At 40.6% G+C, this 18,758-nt stretch overlaps 1 protein-coding gene across 4 annotated transcripts in view; it reads left to right on the top strand.

The window, feature by feature from the left end:
* Window positions 1–17,546, top strand: part of LOC5574559 (connectin) — a 764,796-nt gene extending 747,250 nt beyond the window's left edge. For all 4 annotated transcript variants that reach the window (XM_021849123.1, XM_021849121.1, XM_021849122.1 and 1 more), the window contains 3 exons: window positions 5,280–6,263; window positions 6,334–6,550; window positions 16,448–17,546. In XM_021849123.1, coding sequence (XP_021704815.1) covers window positions 5,391–6,263; window positions 6,334–6,550; window positions 16,448–16,929 — 1,572 coding nt within the window. In that variant the 5' untranslated portion in view covers window positions 5,280–5,390 and the 3' untranslated portion in view covers window positions 16,930–17,546. The remainder of the gene's footprint in view (window positions 1–5,279; window positions 6,264–6,333; window positions 6,551–16,447) is intronic.
* Window positions 17,547–18,758: the final 1,212 nt, after the last annotated feature.

Here is an 18,758-nt window from a genome sequence, read left to right as displayed (position 1 = left end):
TAGATAGAGAGGCTGGTTAAAAATATAGGCTTTTCTTGATGCATCATTTGAAACTGTTCTTACAACGATCAAAATCGTTTAATTTTTAAAGCATTCATCTGCTACAGCTTGGGAATACTATAAGCTTTCATAATCATCAATAATATCCATAGTAAACAGAGTTTTCGATTAATAATGAGGGTTTAATTCTTATACCGCAATAATAGGGAATACCGCAATAATAGGCAAATTACCCTAATTCCCAAAATGAATGTTTTCGAGAAAATTGATTACGCCTTCGCCATTGTTTGGTCGTAGTTTTGTATGACTGTTTACTTTTTAGAACCAGCGACGCGTTGAGGTAGCAGTAAAGAGCCTTCCTTGCTGAGCTCACTCGGTCCAAGAATTGTGAAATTTGAGCGGGCACGCTTCCGTGCCACATCTGTAAAGCATGTAATAGTTGGAGTCCAATATTTGACTGTCATTGGACTGAAGGACTAAGTTTTGATCAGCACTAATGAAATTTTGATATTGCCAAATATAAATTTCGATCACTGTCAGATCAGAGTCACATTGTATACTAATAACTTGAACCAGAAAAAATATTTTGATAGTTATGTTTCCATTATCAGCTGGCAAGTTGTATATTATCTTTTTGAAGACTATTCTGAAACATCTGTAGGTTTTTTTCTAAATCAAAATATTTGATGTAAGATTTTATTTTGTTTTTGGTATAAATGGTTTAAGTGTGCATTATTGTACATGTACATGTATGGAAATGTATGTATGTATGTATCTTACTTACGTGGTAGAGCAGAAAATTGAATTGAAGTCACTAAATGATTTAGTTCTGGCATACACCTTTTGCCTCTGAAATTTTTATTCTTTATGTTGCAATTTCTTTATCAGGGTACGTCCATAAATTACATCACGCAAAGTTTTGCCATATTCATCCTCCTCAATTTTCTTCTGTATCACAATTTTTGTATGGATTCCAATTTTTATATGGGTAGTCACGTTTCATTGTAACCCCCTCCTTCCTCTTCTGTACGTGACGTAATTTATGAATTACCCCTCACCAGCAGTTTTTTCCAACTTATTTACATTGTAATGGGTTGAACTGCATGAAAATATATTTGATTTATCTCGAAAATAAACTTATAGAACAGCTAGATATGGACGACACACTTCCAAGAATTCTTTTGGATCCCCACCATAGACTTGAATTTTTTTGGTGAAATAAGGTTTAATTTATGGGAATACGACTATGAGTAACAAAAACGGAGCTGAATTGCAATTGTGAGATACCTTGGGCGTTAACGGGTTAAAGTTTAGGTCACAGAATGGCAGAAAACTCGGAGCAGTGCAAAATATGCATGTGCTGCACCCGACTTTTGCGTGCGTCTCCTGTTTTTGTTGAGTGACACAAAAGAAGGTGCGAGTATTTCCGTAACTGTGTGAGAGACAAAAGATAGCTCCAGCTCTGCTCTTTAAAACTCTGAGTAATGCACAATGTGCTTCGTTTGGTGCTTTTCATTGAAAACATAATCGAGAACGAATGTGACTGACGGCGGTGTCGAATCATTTTTTGCTAGCTACTTCAAAATAATTTTAGAGTTTATTCAAAAATTTCATAACGCCGAAAACGTCCATTGTTGACACCCACCAATCCCTTCGTAACGCATTTTGCATGAATATTTTTCAAATTTTGTATGAGCTGTAACATCTTAAGGACACCCACCCCCTTTAGCGTTATCAAATTTGTGAATAGACCCTTACGTAGAAAGCACGTGAATTTTAAACTAGGACGTAGGAATTTTTTTACAATGTTCGGAAATTATTTTGTAATTAGAGGCCTTTCTTTTATTAAGTAAGGATTTATGTGTAGGGTCAATCATGTGGAGGGGGCAGGAAGTTGTTTGTTACGTGCTAGACAAATTATTTTTAATTTCATACTACAAATCTTCCCTCGGGAGAGGGGGGTGTCAAAAAAAAACGACAAAACTCTTGACACTTCCGTGGAAAAGCAATTCTCGACTTTGCCTTCCTGGTAAAAAATCTTACCGCATTTGATATTTGCGTTTCAAACGCACACAGCAATAACATATGTCGAATTCGTTTTTGAACCAAGATTGAAACTGGCGCAACCCGTTCTGAATCACAGTTTCAAACCCAACCCGATTCAGGTTCGACCGAACTACAATTTGCTTGAAGTTGGTTTGTTTATGTGTTGATCACCGACTCAGTTCCTAAAAACAATAAACACAACGATCACGCGAACATTTTATCAGTTATATTGAATCTAATCAAAGCAATCGTTTGTTCAGGATATTGTCAAAACTCCTGGTCTACACGAAAAGTATACCGAAGTCGTCGAAATTATCGAAGTAGGGTAAGTAATCCATTGGTTGTGGGTGTTCCTATTGTTGTGGTAACGCCATTTTCACTGATTTTATTGCATTGACCACAGAATCGACACCGTCAATCGACATATTGGCTTGTTGATACACCAAATAGTTGAAAACAGCGTTCAAATTACTTGAAAGTTGATGAAATATCATTAAAATTGTTGAAACTTTTCTTATTTATACCAATAGTTGCGTTAAAGTGTTCCTATGGACCGATGCACGAGTTCACTATTTGACTTTTGAGCGGTGCCACGTATTTACGTGACCATAACAACAAGTGCTCAAACGTCAAATCAGTGAACTCGTGCATTGGTCCATAGTGGAGGTACCAGTTTTCACTGACATGCCGTTGGCAACTGCGATGAAATCATTTTTCTCGTTAAGTCAATGATCGTTACTTCCCGCTACAACATTAATATGTTCATTTATTGCGCTTCTTGAATTGCAGTTAAATAAAGATCAATCATGCTTAGTACCTCCACTATTGGTACATCTACCCTATGTGTGAGGCGAAATCATGTAAAATTTATGAAGTAAACAAACGTTTGTGTGGTTCGTTTGAGAAAGGCGTCCATCCGTACTCCGTCAAAGCAAAGTGATGTTATTTGAGAGAGCCTTGCCTAATGCTCAGAGAGATTCTTAGCAACGGCACATGGGAGTTTTAGCACACAAAAAAGAACGGGTGCAACACAATTCATATTGCACTAGCACGTCTCTTTCAAATTGAACGTGCTGTCTTCCGGCAGTGCGTGCTGCACCGAAATAGTTTTGAGTCGCGCCCTATCCCTGGTTTAGGTCCTTCAATAAGCTTTTTAAGGAAAAATTTAACATATGTTTTGCATGTATTACAAACTATGGCAGTGCACAAGTTAGCTCTCGGCAATAGTTTCAGAAATTTGGTTATTTATCGACCTAAAAGTGACATTGGAAATCGCACAAAATTGCAACGAAAACAGCGAAAAACGTTTTTATACGTTTTTTTATACGATTTGGTTAAGAAAAACACATAAAAATATATTAGGAGAAGCATCATTTGTCCAAATCGACGGTGGCGCGTTTCGCCCCCTTTGGGCATATTACCCCCCGGTTCCCTACTGGAGTAGCAACCAAGGGTGGCCAAACAAGTTCAAGCTCAAACTCAATATTAGCATAAAAATGTCAATTTTAGTGAAAAAGTATCAGTTCACCAAAATGTTCATATATACAACAGATCGAAAAATCTTGGGGAATAACCAAGCATAAGTCTAACAATTAAGTCAAAATAAAAAGAAATAGAAACATCTTTAGGTGAATCTATGACAAAAGGTTGAAAGGACAAAAGTTGAAAGATAAAAGGTCGAAAAAACAAAAGGTCAAAGAACAAAATAGGAGGGACAAAAGGTCGAAAATCTTTTTACTAGGAAGGAAAAATTTCCCACTATGCAAATCGTTTTCGACCTTTCGTCTTTCGACCTTTTGTCTTTTCGACCTTTTGTCTTTCGACCTTTTGTCTTTCGACCTTTTGTCTTTCGACCTTTTGTCTTTCGACCTTTTGTCCATAAACCCTTCAGGTTAAGACGTTTCCTTGAAAAAAATGGCAGATAAAGTGGACAACGGCACTGTGCAAGAATTTATGGGTGGAATAAGTTGAGCGGATTTGTCTCAGTTGGGAAGTAACGCCCGAAATAAAAAGAAAAGGATAAGTTGATGTGTTAAAGATATTTTCCAATAAGCACTTCATAGCTCCTTCAAAACACAGCCTACTCCTTCAACAACGAATTTAGTACTATACCATTCATTTCAAATAGACTTAGTAACCTTTACAGGATATGCGTCTTTCGACCTCAACTGTTAGGCCGTCTTCAGTGTTGTGAACTAGACTCGATATTTGTTATCATCCGGGTTGTCGTGCACTCCTAACTATCTACAAAGAATATTAAAAAGGTTTTCACTGCTAAGTCTGATGAGCTCTATTGAGCTACGATAAATCCTAAAAATTAGGTGCAACTCACTTAGACCAGAAAGCATTAAAATTGATACTTTGGAAACGACGTTCTATCACGGATTTGCTGTCTGAAGAATCCTGTCTGGAATCGTCCAGAAGGCACACCACACACAAAGATAGAGTGACGTCCTATTAAATTTATACATGGCGAATCTGATTAGGCGTGAATATTGGTTCGAATCACCAATAAAAGGTGACTTCCATATCCTTACTTTATCCTACAATGTCAATGGCTTTTCCATGATAACTGAGGAGTGCAGAAGTACACTCGGTCTCAAGTAACAATAATTGTCTAACTAACATTCCATAATTTCCTGATGATCGTATGGACGTGGCCGTCACTGTTATTGACATCCAAATTTTGAGCTCTTTTGTGTACATTGAGGATCCTAAACTGATCCCAAGCCCCATTCATTGGAACTATGTGCACCTTCGATTATTCTGGTCAATCACGGAGTAGCAATTACGAATTGTACAGTCATCTATGATCACGCTTCGCCTTTCAGTGCGAAATTTTGAAACACTTTCGATTTCAAATGAAACTGGTTGATTTCAATTACTATACTCATCAGATAATCAATTATGCAACTTTCTGTTGACTCAGAACAAGCCTCTAATCCTATAATTGCCCAATGATTGTTCACCCTCACTAGACATTTTCCCTAAAAAACACACTTCATAGCCAAACGAATCGCTCTTTCCATTTCTCTCCTACAAAAGGAAAACACAACGTCGCTTCAGTAGCAAAAACAAACAATCCCGATTAGTTACCCTCGTCCGTGAAACAAACAGCAAACCTAACTTTGCTCGCTTCCACCGAAGCGTAACTCACTACAAACGAAATCAAATCAAACCAATTAGCGAATGGTGTTTACATTTCCGTTTTTTCTCTCCCTTCCATTTCACAGTTTGCCATCATCCGTTTCATCTAGGATTACCCCGCCTCATCACCGTCACCTTCGGCCTCAGTGGTGAACATTGACCCGTCAACGCCCGTCAACTCGTGAAATTCAGCCACCATGACTCCCTCCTCGCGAAGCTCGAGTTGGGCTGCCCTGGCATTCCTTCTAACGCTCACCTTCACAAGCCTCCTGCAGACGACTATGGCCCGAAGCTACGAAAAAGATAGCTACCGAAAAGGCAAATCCACACAGATATCTGCCTCGCAGCCCACGATCACCACTCCCCTGGTAGATCTCTGCTCCGAGGACATCAACATGAAGCTGGCCTGCCACTGCTCACCGGAAGGTCACGCCAAAGCACAGAAAGCATCCTGCTCGATATTCGACGGGGAACTGCCCCGAAAGGACGCCAACTGGTTGGCCTTTCACACGCAGACCAGCCTGGAGAATCTCAAGTTCACCGTACGCAAGTCCGGTAACCTCACCTACATCCCTTCGGACGTGCTCTTCACGTTGAAGAAACTCCGAACGCTGACCATCGAGTATGGCATCATCTCGGACATCTATCCGTACGCGTTCGGCAACCTGACCGAGCTACGGACCATCAATCTGCCAAACAATCAGATCAAAACACTGCACGCCAATGCTTTCGCCAATCATCCTTCGTTGGATGAGATTATGCTGGAGAACAACGACATCCGACGGATAGATCGAGAAGCATTCGTCAACCTGCCGATGTTGATCAAACTGAACCTGGCGAATAATACAATTGGGGAATTGCATGATAATGGATTTGTTGAGCTAACCAAATTGGAGGAGCTTCGGCTGGAGATGAACATGATCTCGGTGCTGGCCAAGGAATACTTCAAGGGGTTGGAGAATTTGAAGGTGTTGAAGCTGTCATACAATGACGTGAATTATGTGGGCGCAACGGTGTTTGCCGACCTGTGGAGTCTGCAGATGTTGTTCCTGGATGGGAATAAAATTGAGGTGCGTAGCTAGTTTCGATAGAAATGGATAGATGACTAAATTTGCTTTTTTCTAATTTTCCAACCAACAGAAATTAGACGAACGAGCATTCGACGGATTGAACAACCTGCACTATTTGCACTTAGAGAACAACCGGCTGACGACGCTGGAAAGTGGAACGTTCACCAGTGTTTCGGCCTTGGTGTTGCTGAATTTGGATGGGAACTCGCTGGAAACGCTGAGCTTCAGTCATGTCGTTCCACTCATGGACAACCTGGTCAACAACAGTGCGATTCTGTCGATCAGAGGTAAGTTTTTCTGATTTTACTTTAGTGGATCAAAATTGAAAATAACTTGATCATGTTTAAACAAGAAGACAGGGTGGATTCAACATTTGTCTTCGGCCTGAACAACGACGTGAACCGAAGTGTTCGTTTTAATAATAATAATATCTTAAAAAATAAAATATCTAAAATGTATATGAGAGGATTAGCAGCAAGTTGCTTCTAACAACGACATTTAAGTTTTTCAGTAATTTTTCACTAGATATAAATCGTATGGGACACAGAAAGTAAATTATTTTTTGCGAACTATTTGGAAACAATAAAATTTTCCAGTAATCAAACCAAAATAAACCAAAATTGATGAAAACGTCTCTAATCCCCCTGATGCTTCTGGAGCTCTCAAATTTAGATAGTCAACTGTAATTGAGAAGTATATTTCGCTATAGCGAGTTGAAAACATTGAGAGTTGAATGTTAAACTTGATTTAATTAAAACATCGTTTCTCAAACATTGGGTCACAAAATTATTAGACAAATGTACTCAGCGAAAATTAAATTGTAATCCTATAGTCAAACCTCCGTGAGTCGATATTTGAACTCAAGGAAATATCAAGTAATGAATCAAAAATGACTTAAAAAGCTGTTCGAGGGGGTTACTAATTTGATTTTAGCATGATTCCATGAGTCGATATCGAGTAATGGAACATCGACTCATGGAGGTTCGACTGTATCACGTAATTTTCTTTGCACTTCACTCGCGTCGTGAATATGCGAAAAATTGCATTCAAATTGATGTAATAACATTTAATAACTGATGTTGTTGGTCGAATCACGTCATTTAACTCATGTTATTTGCAGTGAAAACGATGTGATATTTTTTGTTTTGCTGTGTATGCACAAGGATCGATTTCAGGGCATTATTCACCATGCCTCATCAAATTCCGAATTTATCAAGAAGTGAAGTTCAAGTGGTGTATCAATTTGTGTATTTATTTATTTGGTTTTACATCAATTATCTTGATAAAACCTCGCCAACAATATTTCGCCAATTCATTCGGTTCATGGCCGCTTCTCTCCATCCTCGACTGTGACCCACGCTCTCCAGGTCCTGGTGCACATGGTCAATCCACCTAGCTCGCTGCGCCCCACGTCTTCTTGTTCCGACCGGATTCGTAGCGAACACCATCTTTACAGGGTTGTTGTCCGACATTCTTGCAACATGCCCTGCCCAGCGTATCCTTCCAGCTTTGGCTACCTTCACGATACTGGGTTCGCCGTAGAGTTCAGCAAGCTCCTGGTTCATCCTTCGCCGCCACACCCCGTTCTCCTGCACGCCGCCGTAGATCGTCCTTAGAACTAGCCGTTCGAAACCCCCAAGAGCTTGCAAGTCCTCCTAGAGCATAGTCCACGTCTCATGCTCGTAGAGGACTACCAGTTTTATGAGCGTTTTGAACATCGTGCATTAGGGATTAGCCCGACTCTTTCAAATTTTCTCCCGATAATGTCCATGTCGTCCGCGAACAAAACAAATTGTCCGGATCTCGTGAAAATCGTGCCTCGACTGTTAAGTCCGGCGCTCCGCATGACACCTTAAAGCGAAATATTGAACAACAGGCACGAAAGTCCGTCGCCCTGTCGTAGTCCCCGCCGAGACTCGAACGAACTGGCATGTTCACCCGAAACCTTCACGCGGTTTTGCACACCGTCCATCGTTGCTCTAATCAATCTTGTGAGCTTCCCGGGAAAGCTGTTCTCGTCCATGCTTTTCCATTAGACTGGCCCATCTTAGTATGGGAGAAAAATAAAGTTGTATAATTCCACGGGGCACCCACCAGGATTATTCTTTAGGGTTAGAGGAAGACTTCCTGAAAGTTTCAGCTCATTTGGTCGTTCCATGAGCTGGCGCAATCGAATTGAAGTTGATATGGGATTTTCAGCTCCAACATATAGGAAATAGCACATCATCTCCTGTTTGAATCAGGAAAATTGTTGATCGTGTTCAATTGAACCCAGAATGTCAAAAACACTACTTGATACTATAGCAAACAATATAGTAAAAGGTTGTATGATGATTAAAATTGATAAAGTTGGTGTTTTAACTATCTGAAGTGGATTTGCAATATTGCTTAGTATTCCTTCAACTTAGCTGGGCGGTAGCCACTAAGCGCATCATAGCCACCTATGACGCTGGGCGAGCTGCGGCACAAGGTGCATGCACATGTGTGATTGTACGGGAGTGCTGATCTAAGCCTAACTTTCAACAACTGAAAGCTTAATGAAAATGAGGTTAAATCAAGATACAACCTTCGGCAACTATGTTCATTAGCGTATTAACTAGTGAATTTGTCATTCTGGGCTCAATTGAACGCGATTAACTAGTGTACGACACGAAACAGTGACATAGGGTCAATTTTCAATATATTTGAGACGAATATTCCATACAAACTTTGAATTGAATGCGCCAGCTGGGAGAGCAACTAAATGAGTTGAAATTTTGAGAGAGCTTTCCTATTACTCCAAGGCACATATCTAGGGGGTGCCCCGTTGAATTTTACAACTTTTTTGTTTAAGGGCCAGTCTATTTTCCATAGCTCAACGCGGTCAATAATATCGTATGCCGCCTTGAAATCGATGAACAAATGCTACGTAGGGACCTGGTACTTACGGCATTTCTGGAGAATTTGCCGCACGGAAAAGATCTGGTCCGTTGTCGAGCGGCCGTCGACGAAACCTGCTTGATAACTTCCCACGAACTCGTTTGCTATAGGTGATAGACGACGGAAGAGAATCTGGGAGAATCTTAACTTCCCCCATCGTGGGAGCTGGTTGGTTTCCACTGTCCGCTGCGCTGACGTAGCCATCGCCTTCGCTGTCCTGACCTTCTGTGCCTGTGTTCTCTGCGTCATTCAGGTGTTCATCGTAGTGCTGCTTCCACCTTTCGATCACCTCGCGTCCGTCCGTCAAGATGCTCGAATTCTTATCCCGGCACATTTCAGCTCGCGGCACAAAATCTTTGCGGGATGTGTTCAGCTTCTGACAGAACTTCCGCGTTTCTTGAGAATAGTACAGCAACTCCATCTCTTGGTATTCCAACTCTTCCAGGCAACGCTTTTTGTCCTGCAATAGGCGGGTTTTCGCTTCAATCTCCTGGCACTCCTCGTCGAGCTCCTTTCCACATATCCGACAATGCTTTCGGCAGCTTCGTTAATGACTGCTTTAACTGTCCTTCAGCAGTCCTCAAGAGGGGCTAGGGCCTATCGGCCGGCAGCGCTGCCTCAAGATGCCGCGCGTACGCTTTGGCGACATCCGGTTGTTTCAGCCGCTCGAGATTGTGCCGTGGCGGGCGTCGGTATCGTACATCGTTGATGACGGATATTTTTGGGCGCAGTTTCACCATCACCAGGTAGTGGTCGGAGTCAATGTTAGCGCCACGATAGGTTTGACGTCGGTTATGTCGGAGAAGTGCCGTCCATCGATCAAAACGTGGTCGATTTGCGATTCTGTCTGCTGAGGTGATCTCCAGGTATACCGATACGGGAGGCTGTGCTGGTAATAGGTGCTACGAATGGCCATATACTTGGAGGCGGCAAAATATATCAGTCGTAGGCCGTTCTCGTTCGTCAGCCGGTGGGCGCTGAACTTTCCAATCGTCGGTCAGAACTCCTCCTCCTGGCCAATCTGAGCGTTAAAAAAATGCGTCTCTGTCATCATCAGTGCTTCCGGAGTGAGAGCTATGCACGTTTATGATGCTGAAGTTGAAGAACCGGCATTTGAGCCTCAACTTGCACATTCTTTCGTTAATCGGCCACCACCCGATCGCGCGCCTCTGCATATCACCCATCACTATAGAAGGTGTTCCCAGCTCACGTGTGTTGCCGCATCTCTGATAGATTGTATGATTACCTCTAAACGTTCGCAACATCTGTCCAGCAAACCTCCTGCAGCGCTATGATACCGAAACCACGGGTCTTCAGTACATCGGAGAGTATGCGAGTACTTCCGATGAAGTTGAGAGATTTTCAGTTCTACGTAACGAGTTTCCAACCGCTAGTCCATTTCCGTCGCTGTGGTCTTTGCCGATTGTTCCGGTCCGTATTCTCTCGCTGACGTTCCTGTGCTGATCTGTTATTATGGTTGGCTTGCTGGGCCTGACACCAACCCCCTAGATTTCCGGAGGACCATTCCCCCTAAATGTCCGGAGGACCATTGTGCGCAGTTTAGCTTAGAGTCCTTCTCTGGCGCTCGGACGATGATCAGCCGCCCCTGACATGGGGGACAGACCCTGTTGTGAGCCGCTCCTAACATGGAGTTTGCAGAAGCAAAAGCAAAAGCAAAGGAGTGAAGAATAAAGAATGAGTAGTGTAGAATGAGGAATGAGGAGTGAGGAATGAGGTCTGAGAAGTGAAGAATGGGGAGTGAGGAGTGAAAAATGAGGAATAAGGAGTAAATAATGCGGTATGAGAATCGAGGAATGAGGAGTGAGGAATGAGAAATGAGGAGTGAGGATTGAGAAGTGAAAAATGAGAAGTGGAGAACGAAGAATGAGGAGTGAGGAAGGAGATGAGTGAATTATGAGGAATGAGGAATGAGAAATGAGATGTAAGGATTGATGAATGGGGAATGAAGAGTGAGAAGTGTGGAATGAAGAGTAAGCAGTGAGGAGTGAGGAAAAGGGAATGAGGAGTGAGTAATGTGAAATGAAAAGTAAGGGGAGTGAGGAATAGAGAATTAGGAGTGAGAATGATGAGTTAGGAACGGAGAGTAAGGGATGAGGAGTGAGGAACGAGAAATTAGGAGTGAGAAATTAGGAATGAGGTGTGAGGAATGAGTAGTAAGGAATAGGAGTGAAAAAGAGGAACTGGCACATGCCAATCTAATGGCTGGATCAGCTGAATTGCACTAGTAGCAATTTCAGCACAACTTTATCGCTCGAAACACTTTACAAGATTACACAGCGTAACAAAAATGACATTTTTGCGTGTCTCAAGGATCAAATTATGTGTCTCTAGTAGATTTGGAGTTGCTTAATCTGATGCCATTCTCAGAAATGTTCCAGCACGTCACAATTTTTAGCTACAGGTCACCTAAGTTGTATAAAACACTGGTTTTATTCATGTTTACATGAAATTTAAGGTACAATTTATCAAAAAATTTTGTAATCAAAATCAAACATGCAAAATAGAACTTGAACTTTCATTTCAGACATAATTTGATTGAAATTGCTCGATTAAATTTCGATTAAACCGATTTTTTCAACATGCTTGCAGTCTCCATACAAAATTCTTCGTTTCTTCTATATGGCAAAATACAAAAATTCTCTAAACCATTAAACAATAACTTTTCCGCATCGAAAGTATTACAAACTTTGATGATAAGTATTGTTATACACATGAAGTTTGAGTTCTGTGGCAAATTATGCCAATATATTACCTTACAAGCTGGCAAACTTGCATGCAAGTTGGCTGAAATAGTCATTTTTTGCATTTTCAACAGTCAATATCTCAAAAACTAGACGTGCTATGATATTTCTGAAAACGGCAATGGATTCAGCAACCCTTAATTAAGTGAATAGCGGTATTTTGGTGCTGGAGACAAAAACGTGTTCCGCAGTGTTATGTGTCATGCTTATATGTGTCATTGTCTTTTCCCGTTTGCTAAGTTTTTCATTGTTACAGGAACTATATGCCCTTCTGCTTATTTGATATCTTCTATAGTACCCTTCTCAATTCCTACACTTACCTTAAACAACTGAGAAACAAAAAAGTAGATTGTAGATAGTGGATACGAGTAACTGACACTGAAGAAGGTACAAGTAGTTTAACAACTACCGAAAAGCTAAACATTACATATACTTTGCAATTGGATTAAATGGACAAAATGATGTGAAGTTTTGCGAAAAACTTACACGTTTTCTTAGTGAGAGTCGAACTCACGACTCCCTGATCTCTAGTTAGGGCGCGTTACCCCTACGCCATGAGAGGACTCATGGACGCAGAAGTTAACCTGAATTCGATTTCAGCTCAATAATCGCGTGGTCCTTTTTGGCAAGTGCACCTCTTTCGGAAGAATTTGATGCCCATCCAAACACGACGCTTTCTATTTATATCCACGGCCTCGTCCGAGTTCGCATTATTCTGTAGGTATGAAATAGCACACAAAACTAGCCAGCAACTGTACTGCTTTAACAAGTGTATTTTTTTCTGTAAACCGAAATTTAATGCAATAACTTGTGGAAATTTGTATAACGTCACTTGATTCACAAGCGAAAAGGCTTGAAAAAAAAGATGTTTTTTTTTTTAATTTTAGGTGCAATAAATGATGAGTGTTGTATAAAATTACTATATGTGCTCAAGGACATTTTTGAGATTTCTTTGAATGTTGATTTTCAAGCAAACGGGTGTAAAAACTAGTATCTCTCGTAATTTTTCTCAAGTACAATAAAGTATGAACAAATTTTGAGTGTTTTAAAAATTTCAATTTCTGCTCAAACATGATCAATGGTTTTCTAAAATAAAATGTATGTACGCTGGCCGATAACTGGGGAACGTGAGTTCCGAGCGGTGGATTCTATCGCCAACACATCAACAGTCAACAGCGGTGCCACAGTGGGACGAAACTGAAAATTGACGGTCAAAACCTCTTAAAGGCGTTTTAGTTTAGTTAAAGGTGTCTTCGGGACATTGTTTTGAATTAGCATCCCAAGTAATAATAAAAAAAATAAATCAAAATAGGGCACCCGAGAAAAAAGTATTAAAAAAAAACACATTGAACATAGAAATGGTCAAAAAACTGATATTTATGGTAAAATAAGTAAAATTCAAAAAAATTAACCGTGAAAACGAAGTTAAAAAAATCAGATTTGTTAAGCGAAGTTGTTGAAAATAAATAGATCTAAAATTATGCTAAAGTGATGAACGCCTTAAAAATATTTTTTTCTCGGGTGCCCTATTCAGTATAATTTAAAAATGATGTTTTATTATTACTCGGGATGCTAATTCAAAACAATGTCCCGAAGACACCGATGGCCTAAAACGCCTCTAAGACGTTTTGACCGTCAATTTTCAGTTTCGTCCCACTGTGCGGCGGTGACATAGCAGAACGTGGAGTTGGCTTCATAGTGATTGGGAAGCAGAACAAGCGAGTTATTCGTTGGAAACCGGAACGTGACCGAATCTGTGTGTTGAGAATAAAGGACAAGTTTTTCAACTATAACCTGATCAGATATATCGGTCAACGAACGATAAGCTCGATGACATGAAGGATGAATTCTATGAGAGCGTATATAAGTCCTACGGAATGTGCCTTAAACAAGATGCGGCAACGGCGACGCAAATGCGCAGATCAGAAAAGAAGGCTACTGCCGACCCGTCATTGAAAGGGAAAGCCTTAATTCCGTTACCAATGATAATAACGTGCGGCTTGTATGCTTTGCTGTTGCTAGAGGATTGCCATCATTAGTTCGCACGCAAGAATATCCGCAAACGCACCTGGCGACACCCGAGTGACAATGCCTGCTCCCAAATAGACCAAGTACTTGCTGATGGGCAACATTTCTAAGATGTGTCATGGATATTGCGACCTTCAACATCTAATGCTAGTCGACTGATGCAGTAGCTGCACAGTACCACCAGCAGCTAGACGAGCAGTTGGGAAGAATCAACGTTTCTGGAGATATCAACAGTCTGTGGGACCCTATCCACGAAGCTGTGGTAACAACGGCGCGGGAAATGATAGGCATTGGTCAACGACGAAGACGAAATGACTGGCTCGATGAAGAGTGCGCTAGCGACCGATATGAAGAATGTCGCCAGAACCCGTATGCCTGTGGCCGGTACCTGACAGAACAGAGAGCTTACCGGGCAGTGAGAGCCATAAAAAACGAATCCACCGCAAAAAGAAAAGACAGCATGAAGAAAGTGTGGTAGGGTAGAAGTACCAATTATGGCAATAGTGGGAACAAAAACGGATTTTTGTTATTGTTTCACGAGAATTTAACGGCTAATATTCACAGGAATGATAAACCTATTTGTTTTTGATGGTAACTAAACCTTGTTAAGAACATTCGTGCAATAAGCTTCGAAAAATGAACGTTTGAAAATTTTGCGTCACACATATGTCACCTTCTTAGCAATTTGCTAAAGGACACCACTTACGAAATGTATGTTTTTATTCGGAAAAACTGCTTCAACAGATTAATGTATGTTGCCTAGTGAGAACAAATGAATAAATTTAGCTGGTGAGCAACCAAATCAACTGTTTTAAGCTGGAAATCGTGTTATTTCCACTATGTCGATAACTGGTACAAGGAGTGTATGAGAGCCCAATTATGGTGATACTCTGGAGGCAGTTTGTTTACATTTTTTGATTAATGAAATAAAAGAAATAAAGCTGTTTTATGGGTGACTTCCACGACAGGAAGGTTCGGTATGGCATTATCTTCATGTTTTGTACTCAATTGCTAAGATTTTTCAATCACACGTTCGAAAACGTTCGCAAGCGGAAGATGCTAATTTCATGGTAGAGGGGGGTTTTCAGTGACACTCGATTTTTGAATTTTCCCTTTTCTTTCGTAAAAATTAGGCGCTGTAAAGGTAATGTGAGTTCATTAATGCTGTTTTGTATCATAATTTGCGTTTTCACTACATTTCGACTCCTTTTCGATAATTAATTTGCTCCCATGAACCCATTGCGATAAATTGATTTAACATGTATTTAACACAAAACTTTTGGAAAATTTCATGAGCAATCACTTCATTACATATAAGCGTTGCATTATCATTAGCTCTGGATGATGTTTGAGTTCATTTTGTGCAAATATTCGATAGTCCATAATTGGAACACTTTTATGTGGAATGCTAGGAACGCTATTGCCATAATTGGTACATAGACAACGCTTTTTAAAACCAATTTTTAGAAACTTAACGTCAATTTAGTACTAAAACTGTTTAATTCAACTGCTTCGCAAGGCTTCAAACTAGTAATTAACAACAACAAGTCATGCTTACGTTTTAGGAACGCGGTTAAAACTTGAATTTTATCTATACTGTTGACATATTGCATCCATAATTGGTACATCTACCCTAGCTGAAACTCAAAAAAGCATGAACCTGAACGATATGCGGAGATTTAATACAACGGTCAATGACGCGACACAATACCGTACCATTGTTCAATGTGCAATGATCTAGAAGGGATTTTGTTGATTATGAGGCCCGGAGTGTTAAAACATTCCTGAAAGAATTTCAAGGATAACTGGAAGATTAAAAACATACCTGAACGAATTCTCAGAGATTGTATTTTCATGCACTATTAATTCCATGAAAATACAAAGAAGAGTGTTAAACGGAATTTCTGGAAGATTTGTAGAGGTAACCTTTGGGGTCGTCCATAAACCACGTTATCATTTAGGGTGGGATGGGGATGGTGTCTGGCCAATGGCCACAGTCCAAACGAATTTTAAAATTTTTGAATGGACATAAGACCACGATGTGGGAACGGTGGGGTCTAGAAATTCAATTCAATGACCACGTGTTTAAGATGATCATAAAAGTAAACCAAACTTGGAATTTTCAAGTGCACCAGTTTGGAGAATCTGACAACCGTTTGCATTGAAGAGTGATCAAATTGCTTGCTTGCTGGTGGTGACCAACCGGATAAATTTTCAACGTGGAGCGCTGTTTGGTTCTCAAATGCTCTTGAAAATTCGAGGTGTGGCTTCGTTCTATAATTCAGTTTCAAAATAGATTCAATTGGGATATTTCATGGCTTCACAGGCAAAATCCTTAGCAGATATCTGGAGAGATTTTTGATCGTTTTTGCGCATTTCTTGCAAGATACTTGAAAATCATTTCTTAAATACCTACATAAAACCTTTACAAGCTCAACAATCTTCATAAGACACTTTCCATCTCTCTCCTTTCAGACAACCGCTTCATCTGCGACTGTCGGCTCTCCTGGGTGTACGATCTGAGCAACCGCACCCGCAACGAGGATCTTCGCGAAAGCCTGAACAAAATCGAATGCACCATCGGCACCAAGAACTCCTACAACAGCAACCCCCGGCAGAACCAAGCGGCAGACTCGTCTTTCTTGGAATCACCCTTGGACGAAGACGGAGACTATTTCGAGGATGCCGCCCTGGATAACGAAGCCATCGAGGAGGAGAAGCCCGAAGTGGTTTACCTGTTCAAGGTCGGCAAGGAGAAGCTGTACTGCCCAGAGGAACTAATCGGTCCCACCGATGGGCCAAATCCACGTGCATCCAAAGGCATCCTGGACCTTCCGTGGATGCCCTCGGGAGCTAGTGCCATTCGGCCGAGCAGCAGTAGTACGATTATTTCCGCTCTCGCTTGCATTATCGTTTCCTCCGTAGGCTTAGTGGTGATCTCTAGCGTTAGATGGTAAATTTGATAACTTATTTTCCCGCTGTGTATGTATTAGACGTGTAAGAGTGAATAGACGAAGCTAAAAGACAAAGATTGACAAAGTAAACTGCATGATTTTTGGGAAAAAGTCAAACCCCTCGTAAGAACTGCGCTACCAAACTAGGATGTAATGTAAACGGTCCCCAAAAGTGAACGTGCAGGCCCGAAGTCGGAGAACGAGTATTTGTGTCCCCGAGAAAACCTCCTGATCTTTATAGCTACTTCTCTTTTTAACTGGTAAAGATAGATTTAAGCTAAACAATAAAGTCGATAAATCACACACACAAAACACACAGATTCTTCTACACAATAAAAACAAAGGAGTAACCAAGAAAGAAACAAGTGATGATTAAGTGAGACATTAAGGAACTAAGCAGAAACCAATCGCCGAAAATGAATTAAGGAAGTAAATTTTAACAGTAGTGAAATCTCTTCAGTCACTTCATTATAAGTAAGTAAATAACAAATCAGAATAAAAAGTAAACAAAAAAGTGGAACTAATAAAACCCGAGAAAAGCAGACGGAAACCAAGAATTTGAAAATCTACTTTTTAGAATTATTTTTGATAAAGCAATAAAAATTGATTTTCAAAGCGAACCCACTGACGACGCGTGTCTCTCGATCCTTTCCGATTGGTTCCGGACGATATCATATCCTTGCTGATGCGCATCCTTCGCATCGTATACCGTTCATCCGTTCTCCTCGATATCAGATTGCAGCAGTGGCAGCAGCGTTGGACCGTGAAAGGGGAAGGATGGTTTTGAATTATGCAAATCGTTTCATATCTTGCCCATCCGAAACAAGCGCCCACCACACACAGGTAAGACAGGTAAGGATATGCGATATGCATTTTCTCATGGCGATACGAAACGAAACGTTGCACGGGATTTTGGTCACCTGTCACCACGGGCATCGTGGTCACCTACAAAAGGTGCAGAGTGGTATGTTCGTTGTCTATATCAACAAAGAATTTCCTCACAGAAAGGACGTTGTACATATTTGGCGAGCTTTACGATTTCGTTGTAGAACTCTGTCAACTTGACAGGTGAGGTATGAATGGAGGGAACGTCATTTGGTATAAAGACATTTGGCATAAACCCATTTGGCATAACATATTTTGTCATAACGGTCGTTTTGCCAAATGGATTTATGTTAAACGGGGTAGCTCCAAATGAATGCGACGGTAGGTATAGTTATTCAAGGATTTCCACTTGCTGCTGTTTGTCGATGCGCTCATTCATCCTGTTGGCGATCCTATGACGTAACGGATTGGGGTAATCGTTGAGATTATGGGCGTGCCAGGGTAGACGCGAATTGCAAAGCGAAGCGAAAATAGGAAGGAATAACAATAGCCGACACCTAAGATACTCGTCTATTAGACGCACTTTTTCACGTTCTTCAAGATCCGTGGACTGTTGATTCTCAAGTCTAGCGAAGTTGAATACAGTGGGATTCCGTTTATGGCAACAAAGTCGAAATTTCAGTTGCCAAAAACGGAACCGTGCCAAAATCGGAATCCATTTTTTTAATTTTATTTTTCAATTATTGCTTTTAAAAACATCATGGAAATGTTACTACAGCATCCTTATGGAATCATATAACATCCAGACTTCGGAACGATCCACTTTGAAGCAGATTTCTATAGTATTGGACTATGCTATGAATCTATTGCCCCGTAATGTTAATTGTGACATACGTTCTACATAATTTTAATAGCTTAAATGTTTTCAAAGATTTTTTATAAGCTAAATGCACACTATTTATATTTGTGGGCCGTGTGGAATCAATAATCGCTTAAGTGACCTTTAT

This window comes from Aedes aegypti, chromosome 3, assembly GCF_002204515.2.
Source record: "Aedes aegypti strain LVP_AGWG chromosome 3, AaegL5.0 Primary Assembly, whole genome shotgun sequence".
Classification (NCBI taxonomy): Eukaryota; Metazoa; Arthropoda; class Insecta; order Diptera; family Culicidae; genus Aedes; species Aedes aegypti.
Note: the sequence above shows the minus strand (reverse complement) of the source record. Positions and strands in the feature narration are given on the sequence as shown.